At 49.9% G+C, this 18,179-nt stretch overlaps 1 protein-coding gene across 7 annotated transcripts in view; it reads left to right on the plus strand.

Annotated features, from left to right (window-relative positions):
* The window catches only part of cdh23 (cadherin-related 23), an 815,609-nt gene extending 798,234 nt beyond the window's left edge, over positions 1 to 17,375 (plus strand). For 4 of the 7 annotated variants that reach the window (XM_072491426.1, XM_072491428.1, XM_072491429.1 and 1 more), the window contains 3 exons: positions 8,806 to 8,935; positions 9,790 to 9,912; positions 15,172 to 17,375. In XM_072491426.1, coding sequence (XP_072347527.1) covers positions 8,806 to 8,935; positions 9,790 to 9,912; positions 15,172 to 15,498 — 580 coding nt within the window. In that variant the 3' untranslated portion in view covers positions 15,499 to 17,375. Of the gene's footprint in view, positions 1 to 8,805; positions 8,936 to 9,789; positions 9,913 to 10,297; positions 10,409 to 15,171 lie in introns of all 7 variants that reach the window. The other 3 variants (XM_072491427.1, XM_072491434.1, XM_072491433.1) reach the window with 2 other exon arrangements.
* Positions 17,376 to 18,179: the final 804 nt, after the last annotated feature.

An 18,179-nucleotide genomic window follows, 5' to 3' on the forward strand; every position in this document is an offset into this window, starting at 1 on the left:
TGGCCAGGGGCTCAATCGCCAGCGCAAAGAGCAGGGGATATAGAGGACACCCCTGCCTCGTCCATAGGTACAGCCGGAAATAATCCGACCTCCTCCTGTTCGTGGCCACACTCACCACCAGGGCCTGTTTTTGAAAACTCATCACTATTCTTAGAATTCCCCCTATACCAAAAAGGGCCGACATTCTAAATGGTGATCAGGGATTCTCACTCCCCGACTCCGATGCAAGCTTCAGTGGGTGCTATTCAGGTCAAACTATATTTTCAAGTTATCCCCCGGTATAACCCATACCTTCACCGAAGATTTCATCTACTTACCACTTAGCAATGCGGGACCCAGGATCGATGCTACTAAGTAAGTAAAGTAGACTTTGGAATAAACACTGTTTCAGGTAAAAACTTTTAAGTTATTTTATTATATATTTTTTTCTTTCTTTTTAAAAGATGCAATCATTGTCTTTACAGAAAGGTAAAAAGATCTTGCTTCTGGATCCTTCTGGTTGGTTCAGGCCCAACTTTTTTTTTTTTTATAAATATTTTATTGAAAATTTTTGGTCAACCAACACAGTACATTGTGCATCCTTTACACAATATTATAACAACACAAATAACAATGACCTATTTTATAAACAAAAAATTAATAAATAATAAATAACAAAAATGAAAATTAACCCTAATTGGCAACTGCCTTATCACAAGTAACACTCTCCAAAAATATAATTTAACAGTCCAATATATAATTATCTGTAGCAACGACCTATACATATTATACAGTATATATTAACAACCCTGAGAGTCCTTCTGGTTCCTCCTCCCCCCCACCCCCCCCCGATCCTGGGCTGCTGCTGCTGCCTTCTTTTTTCCATTCCATCTATCTTTCTGCGAGGTATTCGACGAACGGTTGCCACCGCCTGGTGAACCCTTGAGCCAACCCCCTTAGAACGAACTTAATCCGCTCTAGCTTTATAAACCCTGCCATGTCATTTATCCAGGTCTCCACCCCCGGGGGCGTGGCTTCTTTCCACATTAACAATATCCTGCGCCGGGCTACTAGGGACGCAAAGGCCAAAACATCGGCCTCTCTCGCCTCCTGCACTCCCGGCTCTTGTGCAACCCCAAATATAGCCAACCCCCAGCTTGGTTCGACCCGGACCCCCACTACTTTTGAAAGCACCTTTGTCACCCCCATCCAAAACCCCTGTAGTGCCGGGCATGACCAAAACATATGGGTATGATTCGCTGGGCTTCTCGAGCACCTCGCACACCTATCCTCCACCCCAAAAAATTTACTGAGCTGTGCTCCAGTCATATGCGCCCTGTGTAATACCTTAAACTGAATCAGGCTTAGCCTGGCACACGAGGACGACGAGTTTACCCTGCTTAGGGCATCTGCCCACAGCCCCTCCTCGATCTCCTCCCCCAGCTCTTCTTCCCATTTCCCTTTTAGTTCATCTACCATAGTCTCCCCTTCGTCCCTCATTTCCCTATATATATCTGACACCTTACCATCCCCCACCCATGTCTTTGAGATCACTCTGTCCTGCACCTCTTGTGTCGGGAGCTGCGGGAATTCCCTCACCTGTTGCCTCGCAAAAGCCCTCAGTTGCATATACCTGAATGCATTCCCTTGGGGCAACCCATATTTCTCGGTCAGCACTCCCAGACTCGCGAACTTCCCATCCACAAACAGATCTTTCAGTTGCGTTATTCCTGCTCTTTGCCACATTCCATATCCCCCATCCATTCCCCCCGGGGCAAACCTATGGTTGTTTCTTATCGGGGACCCCCCCAAGGCTCCAGTCTTTCCCCTATGCCGTCTCCACTGTCCCCAAATCTTCAGTGTAGCCACCACCACCGGGCTTGTGGTGTAGTTCCTCGGTGAGAACGGCAATGGGGCTATCACCATAGCCTGTAGGCTAGTCCCCCTACAGGACGCCCTCTCTAATCTCTTCCACGCCGCTCCCTCCTCCTCTCCCATTCACTTACTCACCATTGAAATATTAGCGGCCCAATAATACTCACTTAGGCTCGGTAGTGCCAGCCCCCCCTATCCCTGCTACGCTGTAAGAATCTCTTCCTCACTCTCGGGGTCTTCCCGGCCCACACAAAACCCATGATGCTCTTTTCAATCCTTTTAAAAAAAGCCTTCGTGATCACCACCGGGAGGCACTGAAACACAAAGAGGAATCTCGGGAGGACCACCATCTTAACCGCCTGCACCTTCCCTGCCAGTGACAGGGATACCATATCCCATCTCTTAAAATCCTCCTCCATTTGTTCCACCAACCGCGTTAAATTTAACCTATGCAATGTGCCCCAATTCTTGGCTATCTGGATCCCCAGGTAACGAAAGTCCCCTGTTACCTTCCTCAACGGTAGGTCCTCTATTTCTCTACTCTGCTCCCCTGGATGCACCACAAACAACTCACTTTTCCCCATGTTCAATTTATACCCTGAAAAATCCCCAAACTCCCCAAGTATCCGCATTATTTCTGGCATCCCCTCTGCCGGGTCTGCCACATATAGTAGCAAATCGTCCGCATACAAAGATACCCGGTGTTCTTCTCCTCCTCTAAGTACTCCCCTCCACTTCTTGGAACCCCTCATCGCTATCACCAGGGGCTCAATCGCCAGTGCAAACAATAATGGGGACAGAGGGCATCCCTGCCTTGTCCCTCTATGGAGCCGAAAATATGCAGATCCCCGTCCATTCGTGACCACGCTCGCCATCGGGGCCCTATACAACAGCTGCACCCATCTAACATACCCCTCTCCAAAACCAAATCTCCTCAACACCTCCCACAAATAATCCCACTCCACTCTATCAAATGCTTTCTCGGCATCCATCGCCACTACTATCTCCGTTTCCCCCTCTGGTGGGGCCATCATCATTACCCCTAACAGCCTCCGTATATTCGTGTTCAGCTGTCTCCCCTTCACAAACCCAGTTTGGTCCTCGTGGACCACCCCCGGGACACATTCCTCTATTCTCATTGCCATTACCTTGGCCAGGATCTTGGCATCTACATTTAGGAGGGAAATAGGTCTATAGGACCCGCATTGTAGCGGGTCCTTTTCCTTCTTTAAGAGAAGCGATATTGTTGCTTCAGCCATAGTCGGGGGCAGTTGTCCCCTTTCCTTTGCCTCATTAAAGGTCCTCGTCAATACCGGGGCGAGCAAGTCCACATATTTTCTATAGAATTCGACTGGGAATCCATCCGGTCCCGGGGCCTTTCCCGCCTGCATGCTCCTAATTCCTTTCACCACTTCTTCTACCTCGATCTGTGCTCCCAGTCCCACCCTTTCCTGCTCTTCCACCTTGGGAAATTCCAGCCGATCCAAGAAGCCCATCATTCTCTCCCTCCCATCCGGGGGTTGAGCTTCATATAATTTTTTATAAAATGTCTTGAACACTCCAGTCACTCTCTCCGCTCCCCGCTCCATCTCTCCTTCCTCATCCCTCACTCCCCCTATTTCCCTCGCTGCTCCCCTTTTCCTCAGTTGGTGTGCCAGCAACCTGCTCGCCTTCTCCCCATATTCGTACTGTACACCCTGTGCCTTCCTCCATTGTGCCTCTGCAGTGCCCGTAGTCAGCAAGTCAAATTCTACATGTAGCCTTTGCCTTTCCCTGTACAGTCCCTCCTCCGGTGCTTCCGCATATTGTCTGTCCACCCTCAAAAGTTCTTGCAACAACCGCTCCCGTTCCTTACTCTCCTGCTTCCCTTTATGTGCCCTTATTGATATCAGCTCCCCTCTAACCACCGCCTTCAACGCCTCCCAGACCACTCCCACCTTGACCTCCCCATTATCATTGAGTTCCAAGTACTTTTCAATGCACCCCCTCACCCTTAGACACACCCCCTCATCTGCCATTAGTCCCATGTCCATTCTCCAGGGTGGGCGCCCTCCTGTTTCCTCCCCTATCTCCAAGTCTACCCAGCGTGGAGCGTGATCCAAAATGGCTATAGCTGTATACTCCGTTCCCCTCACCTTCGGGATCAACGCCCTTCCCAGCACAAAAAAGTCTATTCGCGAGTAGACTTTATGGACATAGGAGAAAAACGAGAACTCCTTACTCCTAGGTCTGTTAAATCTCCACGGGTCTACACCTCCCATCTGCTCCATAAAATCTTTAAGTACCTTGGCTGCTGCCGGCCTCCTTCCAGTCCTGGACTTCGACCTATCCAGCCCTGGTTCCAACACCGTATTAAAATCTCCCCCCATTATCAGCTTTCCCATCTCTAGGTCCGGAATGCGTCCTAGCATCCGCCTCATAAAATTGGCATCATCCCAGTTCGGGGCATATACGTTTACCAAAACCACCGTCTCCCCCTGTAGTTTGCCACTCACCATCACGTATCTGCCCCCGTTATCCGCCACTATAGTCTTTGCCTCGAACATTACCCGCTTCCCCACTAATATAGCCACCCCCCTGTTTTTCGCATCTAGCCCCGAATGGAACACCTGCCCCACCCATCCTTTGCGTAGCCTAACCTGGTCTATCAGTTTCAGGTGCGTTTCCTGTAACATAACCACATCTGCCTTAAGTTTCTTAAGGTGTGCGAGTACCCGTGCCCTCTTTATCGGCCCGTTCAGCCCTCTCACGTTCCACGTGATCAGCCGGGTTGGGGGGCTTCCTACCCCCCCCCCCCTTGTCGATTAGCCATCACCTTTTTCCAGCTCCTCACCCGGTTCCCACGCAGCTGTATCTCCCCAGGCGGTGCCCCCCCGCCCATCCCCTCCCATACCAGCTCCCCCCTCTCCCCAGCAGCAGCAACCCAGTAATTCCCCCCTCCCACCCCCCCGCTAGATCCCCCGCTAGCGTAATTACTCCCCCCATGTTGCTCCCAGAAGTCAGCAAACTCTGGCCGACCTCGGCTTCCCCCCGTGACCTCGGCTCGCACCGTGCGACGCCCCCTCCTTCCTGCTTCTCTATTCCCGCCATGATTATCATAGCGCGGGAACCAAGCCCGCGCTTCTCCCTTGGCCCCGCCCCCAATGGCCAACGCCCCATCTCCTCCACCTCCCCTCCTCCCCCCATCACCACCTGTGCAAGAGAGAAAAGTTACCACATCGCAGGATTAGTACATAAAACTCCTCTTTCCCCCCTTTTTAACCCCCCTCTTTGCCCCCCACATTCGCCCCACCGCTTTGTTCAAACGTTCTTTTTAATAACCCGCTCATTCCAGTTTTTCTTCCACAATAAAAGTCCACGCTTCATCCGCCGTCTCAAAGTAGTGGTGCCTCCCTCGATATGTGACCCACAGTCTTGCCGGTTGCAGCATTCCAAATTTTATCTTCTTTTTATGAAGCACCGCCTTGGCCCGATTAAAGCTCGCCCTCCTTCTCGCCACCTCCGCACTCCAGTCTTGATAAACGCGGATCACCGCGTTCTCCCATTTACTGCTCCGAGTTTTCTTTGCCCATCTAAGGACCATTTCTCTATCCTTAAAACGGAGGAATCTCACCACTATGGCTCTGGGAATTTCTCCTGCTCTCGGCCCTCGCGCCATCACTCGGTATGCTCCCTCCACCTCCAACGGACCCGCCGGGGCCTCCGCTCCCATTAACGAGTGCAGCATCGTGCTCACATATGCCCCGACGTCCGCTCCCTCCACACCTTCAGGAAGACCAAGAATCCTCAGGTTGTTCCTCCTTGCGTTGTTCTCCAGTGCCTCCAACCTTTCCACACATCGTTTCTGATGTGCCTCATGCGTCTCCGTCTTCACCACCAGGCCCTGTATGTCGTCCTCATTCTCGGCTGCCTTTGCCTTCACGACCCGAAGCTCCCGCTCCTGGGTCTTTTGTTCCTCCTTTAGCCCTTCGATCGCCTGTAGTATCGGGGCCAACAGCTCTTTCTTCATTTCCTTTTTGAGCTCTTCCACACAGCATTTCAAGAACTCTTGTTGTTCAGGGCCCCATGTTAAACTGCCACCTTCCGACGCCATCTTGGTTTTTGCTTGCCTTCCTTGCCGCTGTTCTAAAGGATCCACTGCAATCCGGCCACTTTCTCCTTTTTTCATCCGTATCCAGGGGGGATTCCCTTCTGGTTTACCGCACAGTTTTATTTTCCAATTGTGTCCTCAGCTCAATTTTGACTGATTTTGGCTTTGAATTATGTTTCTCGTAGACTGATAAACCTCCAGTTCTCTTTAATTTACCTGGTATTAGCAAATTTTCACACCTAGAACCTCATCCATTCTTTTCCAGATCCTTACTAAGTTAGTTACTTTCAATGAAGGTGTGAGCCATTGTTTTTGGCTTCATTCAAAATCCTGTTTGTCTTGTTTGCTAAGCCTGCTTGACCAAGGATATCTGCATTTTACAATCCTTCCCTGGCAGCTGCTGTTAACCCTTTGTGGGATCTTGCCCTGTATTCTCTCACAATTCTCTCAGACCAGATATTGCCAGACTTCCATGTTTCAAATGACACATTTTTCCATATTTCCAATAACAGGCCTCGTAAAGCAACCTCACCCAGCTGACGAACCCCTCCCCGAACCCAAACCTCCTCAACACCTCCCACAGGTACCCCCACTCCACCCTATCAAAGGCCTTCTCCGCGTCCATAGCCGCCACTATCTCTGCCTCCCCCTCCACCGCCGGCATCATAATTACATTCAACAGCCTACATACGTTGGTATTCAACTGCCTCCCTTTCACAAAACCCGTCTGATCCTCGTGTATGACCCCCGGAACACTCGTGTATGACCCCCCGGAACACAGTCTTCAATCCTCATGGCCAATACCATTGCTAGCAGTTTTGCATCCACATTAAGGAGTGAAATCGGCCTATACGATCCGCACTGTAGAGTCCTTGTCCCGCTTCAGAATTAGAGAAATCAGCACCCTAGACATAGTCGGGGGCAGACCCCTCCCTCTCCCCCCCCCCCCCCCCCCCCCTTGCCTCGTTGAAAGTCCTTACCAGCAGCAGACCCAACCGGTCCACGTACTTCCTATAGAATTCCACCGGGAAACCATCTGGCCCCGGTGCCTTCCCCGCCAGCATACTCCCCAGTCCCTTGACCAGTTCCAGCAACCCAACCAGCGTCCCCAGCCCCTCCTCTACCCTCGGGAACGTGGTCCAGAAAGCGACCCATCCCCCCCCCCCCCCCCTCCTCCGATGGGGATGAAACTGATACAGTCCCTCGTAAAAGTCCCTGAAGACCCCATTAATACCCACCGCACTTCGCACCATGCTCTCCCCTCCATCCTTAACTCCCCCGATCTCCCTCGCTGCCTCCCGCTTCCGAAGCTGGTGTGCCAGCATCCGGTTTGCCTTCTCCCCGTTCTCATACACCGCCCCTTGCGCCTTCCTCCACTGCACCTCCGCCTTTCTGGTGGTCAACAGGTCGAACTCGGCCTTGAGGCTCCATCGCTCCTTGAGTAGTCCCTTCTCGGGTGCCTCTGAATACCTCCTATCCACCCGTACCATCTCCCCCACTAGCCTCTCCCTCCTCTCCATCCCCTCTCTGTGGACCCTAATGGAGATCAACTCACCGCTAATCACCGCCTCCCACACCACCCCTACCTGTACCTCCCCATTAACATTGGCCTCCAGGTACCTTTCTATACACCCCCGTACCCGCCCGCTCACCTCTTCATCCGCCAACAACCCCATCTCCAAGCGCCACAGCAGGCACTGGTCCCTCTCCTCCCCCAGCTCGAGGTCCACCCAATTCGGGGCATAGTCAGAGATGGCTATCGCCGAATACTCCGTGTCCTCCACTCTCGGAATCAGCGCCCTGCTCATTACAAAAAAGTCAATCCGAGAGTAGGCCTTATGAACATGGGAGAAGAATGAGAATTCCCTGGCCCCCGGCCTCGCAAATCTCCACGGATCCACTCCTCCCATCTGGTCCATGAACCCCCTCAGCACCTTGGCCGCCGCCGGCCTCCTGCCCGTCCTAGACCTAGAACGATCCAATGCCGAATCCAGCACCGTGTTGAAGTCCCCCCCCCCCCCCCCCCCCCCATTATCAAGCCCCGTCTCCAAGTCTGGGATCCGGCCCAACATGCGCTGCATGAACCCCGCATCGTCCCAATTCGGGGCGTATACATTTACCAAGACCATCCGCACCCCCTGCAGCTTACCACTCACCATCACATACCTACCTCCATTGTCTGCCACGATGCTCAATGCCTCAAACGACACCCGCTTCCCCACCAAAATCACCACCCACTGATTTTTTTGCAACCAACCCTGAATGGAACACCTGCCCTACCCACCCCTGTGGGGGTTAAAATATAAAGGACAAATATAAGGAACTTGTTTTCCCAATCTGCTAATTGGCAACACGGTTTTGAATAGCGTTTCACCTCTCCCGGATTACATGGCATTAAATCGATGGGGAGTGTCATAATTGGGATGTATTTTTATCAGAGCTGCATGCAACAAAATAATCTTTTCCTGACTGACAATTATCTTTGTTCTCCTCAAGAATCATTCCGAGCAGACTGTGTTGCATGATAGTAATTCTCATGTCACCAGGGGACTCTGGGGAGTATTTCACCAAATGAATTCTACCTTAATAGACGCCACGGATGTTCTGCAAATCATTTGAGATTTGCCGCCTCAGGTTTTAAGTAGATTATGTCTGAATGAACAACCGACGTTTGCATAAACCTGGTGAAATATCAGAGCAGACTTCACGTGTTATCAAAATTGTACATTGAACCACTGGTAGTGATTTTAGGGTGGTACCCAAAAACATGACTGGAGGGTGTGTGGTCTTTTAACACTACTGCTTAATCCTGCTATTTGTGAGGCACTGGTCTCGTTCACTGTGAAAATGTCTTGTTGCAGGGCAAACCCAGTCTGGCTCGATCCTTTCTGCAGGAACCTGGAGCTCGCTGCTCAGGCTGAGCATGAAGATGACCTGCCAGAGAATCTCAGCGACATCACTGACCTCTGGAACAGTCCGGCCAGGACCCATGTACGTTCACTTGCCACAGGGGTAGTTCTTTTGTTGCTGATTGTTGAACAGTAACTTTCTCCTCGGATGTCATTGTGAGGAACAAATCACAACATCCCTACAGTGCAGAAGGAGGCCATTTGGCCCATCGAGTCAGCACCGATTCTTCGAAAGACCATCCTACCTAGGCCCAATCCCCGACCCCCCCACCCTCCCAGGAGCAATCTAGCATGGCCAATCCACCTAACCCGCACATCTTTGGACCGTGGGAAGAAACCCACGCAGAACGTGCAAACTCCACACAGTCACCCGAGGTCAGAATCGAACCTGGGTCCCTGACGCTGTGAGGCAACAGTGCTACACACTATGCCACCGTGCTTCCCCACACTGCAGCGGATTTACTTATTAAGAATTCCTGACAAAATAATCATAGTCGGATATCTTATTCCGATTGGTTATTTGCTATCTATGTTGCCGATTTGTTTTGGACTGTGGGATGGGGGGGATGTTTAAAGGCAGCATTATTTCCTCTTTCATGTTGGTCTGCCAACTTGAAACCTATTTCTGGGCCTCCCGCCCTATTCTGCCCCACGTCTGCAACTGAAACCCCCAGTGGGGGATTGGGATAATTCTGACCAATGATTCTGCGTTCAGATGGTCAGCCCCCTTTTACACCAAACCGGGATCTCTCCCGGTGGGTCTGCAGCGACCCATCGCTGAGGGATGAGTTTGTGGCAGGTGGTGGCTGTATGGATGTCTCTCCTGACACGGAGTCCTGATCTTCCATTGCAAAAGGGAAAGTGTGCACACAGCAGTCGTGCCCCGTCCCACAATACAAGTATAATGATTTAATGATTGTAACCTTTCCTGTAAAGGGTACATTTGGCCGGGAAGCACCCACGTCCAAGCTGGAGGATGATCGATATTTGCGTGCCGCCATACAGGAGTATGACAGTATTGCGAAACTCGGACAGATCATGCGAGAAGGCCCCATTAAGGTGTGTTGGACTCTGCGTTCACGGTGTTGCATAGTGAGAAAGGTGAGGCACTAAGATTGGTCAGGTTCATTGCGAGTGAATTGGAAAATGTAAACCATTCATGTGAACAGGGAGGAAATGTTTGCCAGTGGCACAATGAGCGCCACCCAGAGGTGAGTTGAGGGTAACACAGAGCTGCTATGAGGTGGTTGAAAAGATGATTCAATAATGACAGTCACAGGGGAAGTGGAGGAATAAACAAAAGAGGAAGTGGGACTCATTCGATAGTTGACAGAAGTTATGCTGCTGTGCTTCAACGGAACTACTATTTAGATGAGGCTGGGACTTCAGTTCAGCTGAGTATTGATGAAGCGGTGTGTGTTTTACCTGCGTTCCTTACCTCAAGGGCTCCCTTTTGAAAGTGGTTCTGGATGACTACCTGCGGCTGAAGAAACTGTTTGCAGCGCGGCTGGCTCACAAATCCACTGCCAGCGGGGATCGGTCATCCATGGTGGAGGTATAAGAGCTGGTGTGAAACCAGCTTGTTTGCAGTGTGAAGCGTGGGGTGTCATGGTGTGCTGGAGGAAGTGCCTGCTTGTGAGGCAGAGTGAGTGAAGGGAGAGAGGACAAGTGCATGGCTCAAAGTTGATCAAGGCCTCCTAGGATTGAATAGCAAACTAGGATCTCAATGTGAATCCATGCCCCCTGCTCAAAATAGCTCATCTGTGGTTCATTCTGCAAAACTAGTGAACTCAAGGCCTTTGTGACGACTAACCAAAATTTATTGAAAACTTGAACATTCTTGGATTCACTGTTGCGACCACAAATCAATGACTTGTAATTTTCTGTGAGCCTGGATAAGCACTTGATTTCCCTGGAGGGATTGTTCCTCCTTCCATCAGTCACTGACCTATTCGGGCACAATGGAATCAGGGTCACAGTTGTAAACTGATTCCATTGGCCTGCGACACTCTGCAAGTTAGTGAGTGACTCCAAAATGATTGTAATCTGGGTTGAAATGGATCCCTCTGAATTGCGCATCTTCGGAGTCTTCCTTTTCTTTTTAAGTACCACCCAAATCGTCAAGCTCAGTTCTAACATTGACATGATGTGGAGATGCCGGTGTTGGACTGGGGTGAGCACAGTACGAAGTCTTACAACACCAGGTTAAAGTCCAACTGGTTTGTTTCGATGTCACTAGCTTTCGGAGCGCTGCTCCTTCCTCAGGTGAATGAAGAGGTCTGTTCCAGAAACACATATATAGACAAATTCAAAGATGCCAAACAATGCTTGAAATGCGACCATTAGCAGGTGATTAAATCTTTACAGATCCAGAGATGGGAATTGTGTCAAGCCAGGACAGTTGGTAGGATTTCGCAGGCCAGATGGTGGGGGATGAATGTAATGCGACATGAATCCCAGGTCCCGGATGAGGCCGCACTCGTGTGCGGAACTTGGCTATATGTTTCTGCTCGGCGATTCTGCGTTGTCGCGCGTCCTGAAGGCCGCCTTGGAGAACTCTTACCCGGAGATCAGAGGCTGAATGCCCTTGACTGCTGAAGTGTTTCCCGACTGGAAGGGAACATTCCTGCCTGGTGGTTGTCGCAGCGTCTGCATGGTCTCGCCAATGTACCACGCTTCAGGACATCCTTTCCTGCAGCGTATGAGGTAGACAACGTTGGCCGAGTCGCACCAGTATGTACCGCGTACCTGGTGGATGTGTTCTCACGTGTAGTGGTGGTATCCATGTCGATGATCTGGCACTCTTGCAGAGATTGCCATGGCAGGGTTTCATGGTGTTGTGGTCACTGTTCTGAAGACTGGGTAGTTTGCTGCAAACAATGGTTTGTTTGAAGGCAAGTAGGGGGGGTGTGGGGATGACCGTGTTGAAGGCTGTGAAGAAGATGTCGTAGTTTCTCCGCTCCGGGAAAGTACTGGACGACGAAGGGTATTCTGTCAGTTGTGTCCCCTGTTTGTCTTCTGAGGAGGTCGGTGCGGTTTTTCACTGTGGTGCGTTGGAACTGTCGATCGATGAGTCGAGTGCCATATCCCGTTCGTACGAGGGCATCTTTCAACGTCTGTAGATGTCTGTTACGCTTCTCCTCGTCTGAGCAGATCCTGTGTATACGGAGGGCTTGTCCATAGGCGATGGCTTCTTTAATGTGTTTAGGGTGGAAGCTGGAGAAGTGGAGCATCGTGAGGTTATCCGTGGGTTTGCGGTAAAGCGAAGCGCTGAGGTGACCGTCCTTCATGGAGACGAGAGTAGTCCATGGTGAGTCTGATGGTTGGATGGAACTTATTGATGTCATCGTGTAGTCGTTTCAGTGATTCTTCGCCGTGGGTCCAAAGGAAAAAAATGTCATCGATGTATCTGGTGTATAACGTCGGTTGAAAGTCCTGTGCAGTGAGTAGGTCCTGTTCAAACTTGTGCATGAAGATGTTGGCGTATTGGGGTGTGAATTTGGTCCCCATGGCTGCTCCATGCGTCTGGATGAAGAACTTGTTGAAGGTGACGACGTTGTGATCCAGAATGATGCGGATGAGTTGCGTCTGAAGATTGGCAGTTGTCGGTGTTGAGTACTGAGGCTGTTGCAGCAATGCCGTCGTCATGGGGGATGCTGGTGTAGAGTGCCGAGACGTCCATTGTGACGAGGAATGTTCCTGGTTCAACTTGTCCATGGGTGCTGAGTTTCTATAGGAAGTCCGTCGTGTCACGACAGAAGCTGGGTGTACCTTGTACGATGGGTTTCAAGATGCCCTCGATGTAGCCAGAGAGGTTCTCTCACAGGGTCCTATTGCCTGAAACGATACGGCGGCCTGGTGTGTTGGCCTTATGTATTTTCGGGAGGCAGTAGAGATCTCCAATGCGGGGAATATACCGACAACTGAACAACCAAGAAAACTACAGACAGTTACCCGCCCGCCAACTTAACAGACTGATCAAGACCTTGGATCCAGATCTCCAGAGCACCCTACATGCTCTCATCCCACATGATCCCTGCATTGGAGATCGCTACTGCCTCCCGAAAATACATAAGGCCAACACACCAGGCCGCCCTATCGTTTCAGGCAATGGGACCCTGTGTGAGAACCTCTCTGGCTACATCGAGGGCATCTTGAAACCCATCGTACAAGGTACGCCCTGCTTCTGTCGCGACACGACGGACTTCCTACAGAAACTCAGCAACCATGGACCAGTTGAACCGGGAACATTCCTCGTCACAATGGACGTCTCGGCACTCTACACCAGCATCCCCCATGACGACGGCATTGCTGCAACAGCCTCAGTACTCAACACCGACAACTGCCAATCTCCAGACGCAATTCTGCAACTCATCCGCATCATTCTGGATCACAACGTCTTCACCTTCGACAAGTTCTTCATCCAGACGCACGGAGCAGCCATGGGGACCAAATTCACACCCCAATACGCCAACATCTTCATGCACAAGTTTGAACAGGACCTACTCACCGCACAGGACTTTCAACCGACGTTATACACCAGATATATTGATGACATTTTTTTCCTTTGGACCCACGGCGAAGAATCACTGAAACGACTACACAATGACATCAATAAGTTCCATCAGACTCACCATGGACTACTCTCCAAAATCAGTTGCATTCTTGGACACACTCGTCTCCATCAAGGACGGCCACCTCAGCACTTCACTTTACCGCAAACCCACGGATAACCTCACGATGCTCCACTTCTCCAGCTTCCACCCTAAACACATTAAATAAGCCATCCCCGATGGACAAGCTCTCCGTATACACAGGATCTGCTCAGACGAGGAGGAGCGTAACAGACATCTACAGACGTTGAAAGATGCCCTCGTACGAACGGGATATGGCACTCGACTCATCGATCGACAGTTCCAACGCGCCACAGCGAAAAACCGCACCGACCTCCTCAGAAGACAAACAGGGGACACAACTGACAGAATACTCTTCGTCGTCCAGTACTTCCCCGGAGCGGAGAAACTACGACATCTTCTTCACAGCCTTCAACACGGCATTGATGAAGATGAACATCTTGCCAAGGTCATCCCCACACCCCCACTACTTGCCTTCAAACAACCGCGCAACCTCAAACGAACCATTGTTTGCAGCAAACTACCCAGTCTTCAGAACAGTGACCACGACACCACACGACCGTGCCATGGCAATCTCTGCAAGACGTGCCTGATCATCGACATGGATACCACCATTACACGTGAGAACACCACCCACCAGGTACGCGGTACATACTGGTGCGACTCGGCCAACGTTGTCTACCTCATACGCTGCAGGAAAGGATGTCCTGAAGCGTGGTACATTGGCGAGACCATGCAGACGCTGCGACAACCACCAGGCAGGAATGTTCCCTTCCAGTCGGGGAACACCTCAGCAGTCAGGGGCATTCAGCCTCTGATCTCCGGGTAAGCGTTCTCCAAGGCGGCCTTCAGGACGCGCGACGACGCAGAATCGCTGAGCAGAAACTTATAGCCAAGTTCCGCACACATGAGTGCGGCCTCAACCGGGACCTGGGATTCATGTCGCATTACATTCATCCCCTACCAACTGTCCTGGCTTGACACAATTCACACCTCTTTAACCTGGGGTTACCCCATCTCTGGATCTGTAAAGATTTAATCATCAGCTAATGCTCGCATTCCAAGCATTGTCTAGCATCTTTGAATTTGTCTATATATATGTTTCTGGAACATACCTCTTCATTCACCTGAGGAAGGAGCAGCGCTCCGAAAGCTAGTGACATTGAAACAAACCTGTTGGACTTTAACTTGGTGTTGTAAGACTTCTTACATTGTTTGACATTGCCACAGATGGTTAAGAAACAGATGTCCTCTTAGCAAATCAATGGTCACCGATTGAGAGATTTGAACATAAAATTCTCATCTTATTAGCTGCATGACAACATGGGACCATAAAATTCCTACAGTGCAGGAGGTGGCCCATTGAGTCTGCACCGACCCTCTGAAAGAGTGTCCTATCCCCACCTGCAAATCTTTGGACTGTGGTAGGAAACCCACGCAGCCACAGGGAGAACTCCACAGACAGTCACCATGGTGTTGGGAGGCAGCAGTACTAACTAACCACTGTGCATTGACAAATAGCTGTTTAGGTCCACTGTTGACACAGGCACCCACACTATCTATTGCATCGACTGTAACCACAGTACCTTTTGACAATTTCCTGCACGTGGCCATCTGTGTGCTTGGCGTAAGCTAAGGATCTGCATCAGACTAAAAACTCTGGTTTTCATTCCACTTTCCCCAGCAGCTGATTCCCAGCGACATGGAAGATGAGGATGAGAAGCCCCCCAGTCGTGGAACTTTGAGGTTCAAGCATCGGCACCCGGTGGAGCTGAAGGGGCCCGATGGCATCCACGTGGTGCATGGCAGCACTGGCACCTTGCTGGCCTCCGATCTAAACAGTTTGCCCGAAGATGACCAGAGGGTCTTGGTCAGATCCCTGGAAACCTTGAACACAGAGAGTGGGAGCTATGGGGACAGGAATGCCAAGACAGAGTCTGCAAAATCCACCCCCTTGCACAAGGCAAAAGAGAGAGTGATGGAGATTCCACTGGAGATCACAGAACTTTGACAGCAGGATTCAGGAGTCTGAACATGCATCAATGTTGGGGGAGGGGATAACTGCTGAACAGACTGCAATCGCTTTTTGAAAGAACCATCCTGCCAGACCCCCCCCTTCCACACACTTCTGCCCATGATAAACCACATCTCCCCCCCCCCCCTTTCTATTCCCACCTCCAATGATGTCAACACCCCTTCAGCCCCACCACCAAATAATCTCCCTCTGGAGTGCACTCTTGTGACCAGGAGAAGCAATGATACAAATCCAGCCACTATTTGAAACAGGGTATAATGGGCTCTATAGTATAGTGTATAATCCATTACATGGAACAAAGTTAAGTTACTCAACACCAAAAACAATTAACCACAGCAATCAAGAATTTATTTTTTCTCTCTGAAACCAATAGAATAAATGAGACTATACTGAATGTTACAAAGATTGAGGACGCAACAACCCACTGGTGGCTCAAGCCTTTCTCCACACATTTAGCCTGCAGTTTTTTCCAAGAGGCTAGAAGTGCTGGAAAATTCTCTGCCCCCAATCTTAATAATCACAGAAAATGCTGGAAGAACTCGGCAGGCCTGGCAGCATCTGTGGAAAGTTAAGGCTGAGTCCAAGTGGAAGAGACGCTCTCTCCACAAATGCTGCCAATCCTGTTGAGTTTTTCCAGTATTCACACATTTCAGAGCCTCATGCTGAAGGGACAATCCATAAATATCTTACCTAGACCGACGGTCACCTACCCGAAGGTGCTCCCCCTTCCGACAGACCATCATGCTCGCTGGAGGCATGTAAACTTGTCCTGCCATCTTTTACACTCACTTCCCATCAGAAGTCTTCCGCATCTACGCCCTGATTGAAATTAAAGTCAGCTTGGACTTCTAGCTCTCTTCTGAAACTTTCTATCGCTCAGAAGGAGGGGAACTGTGCAATGATGCAGTGCAGATTAGATGATCTCTTCATACAACTCTTTTGGTTTTAGGCTTACAAAGCCAGGTGTTCCAGCACCTAGGGATCCTGCAGTCTCAGAACTGCTTTCAACTTTAAATCAATTGATTCTCTATTGACCCTACCTACATGCATCCTGTTTGTTTGTATGCCTCAATGTCAAACACAAAAATGTTAATATGGACGAATTTACTCATAGTCCAACACTCCTATCTGGGTGTTAACTGTAAATTCCTGGGAGTGGGTGGGTTACCACTGGGTAACTTGCCTCCTGACTTCAACTTTTTACCTGTGGGACTGATACCAGTTCTTAATCCAGCACAGCCAACATCCACCCACAATGTCCCACAGCAACGGCTTTCCAAAGGTCCTGGATTTCCCTCGTCCCGGTAACTTCAACATCTCCCCGACAGTACCTCCATTACCCGAATCTGGCAAGGTCATTGCAAACGGCAACTTCCCCCCCCCCCCCCACCCCCCCCGACAGGCAGGACTTATCCAAAAGGCACTTCAGAGAACATCTCACTAAAAGCTTGCTCAAGATGCAGGAAGCACAAGTGAAGGGGGGGGGGGGGGGGCGTTCAGGGAAGTAACTCCAGAGATAACACCAAGAAACTAAGTCAAACGTTACATATTTTAGGCTTCACAAGTTCCCTGAGTAGGCTACCAGTGCTAAAAAAACATCATGCCAACATTATTTAAAACTGTTCCATGGTGGCAATTCCTCTCGAAAGGGTAGCAGTGAATAATAATTCCCTGCTACAGTTGGGTACAAAGTTGCTGGTGATTTTTTTTAATGTGTAAATTTTTACAGACTTGTAAATAGATTTGCTATAAATTGTTAATGTGCATCATCTGGTTAGGAGTTGAATTGAGAAATTAATTGGAACCTTGAATGTTAATTTTGTTTGTCCACAAAAATACTGGTTTGAATTGTGCCTCGTGATTCTGAGTAATTTGATCTCCGTGTACGTACACAATCATTCCTCACCGCAGGCTCAGAGTTGGAGAATGTGGAGATATCAGGTCGGATGCCCAGGCGTGTGTGTGTGTGTATTTCCTTTGAAGCTGCTGTACACAAGGGATTGAAGAACCGGGAATGGGATGAGATACACCATTAATGTCTATCTGCTTTCCAAGCTTTACCAACACTCAGCACTGAAGCAAAAACTGACGTTTGTGGGTGGTAAACATCCCATAGCAGTTTGCATGCAGTGGGACAGTGTTCCCAGTGCCTTGGATACAAGTCAACACAACCAAAAAAATGACTTGGTCATTCATTTGCAAGTGGTTATCCACCCGGGTCACTGCACTATTTACTGCAAGTAATTCACCGAGCGAGGCGCAGTGGGAAGATGTGACAATACAAGGGGCACTCTGAATTACACATTGCACTGACAAGAACCTCTGGCGGGGACCTTCGTTGTATCTAAAGCACAACCTTTGCAATAGCTCCAATCGACAAATTAGACAGAGCTCCAGCCAGCTCCCTGTCCAACTTTCCCAAAGGAAATGGCTGGGGCTGATTCTCCCTGGTCAACTTAGAGAGCTCAATTGGCTCAGTCAATTAGAAAAAGAAAAGAAAGACGGTGAATTTAAAAATAAACACTGCATGGTACGTGCACCATTTTAAAAAGGGAATAAAATGTTAGAATCAATGCCACATTATGCCCCGTGATGTGTCACACAGTTGTGCAACTCTTCAATGGGCTTATGGGAAGAAAAGAGAGATTTGCTTTGAT

This window comes from Scyliorhinus torazame, chromosome 28, assembly GCF_047496885.1.
Source record: "Scyliorhinus torazame isolate Kashiwa2021f chromosome 28, sScyTor2.1, whole genome shotgun sequence".
NCBI lineage: Eukaryota > Metazoa > Chordata > Chondrichthyes > Carcharhiniformes > Scyliorhinidae > Scyliorhinus > Scyliorhinus torazame.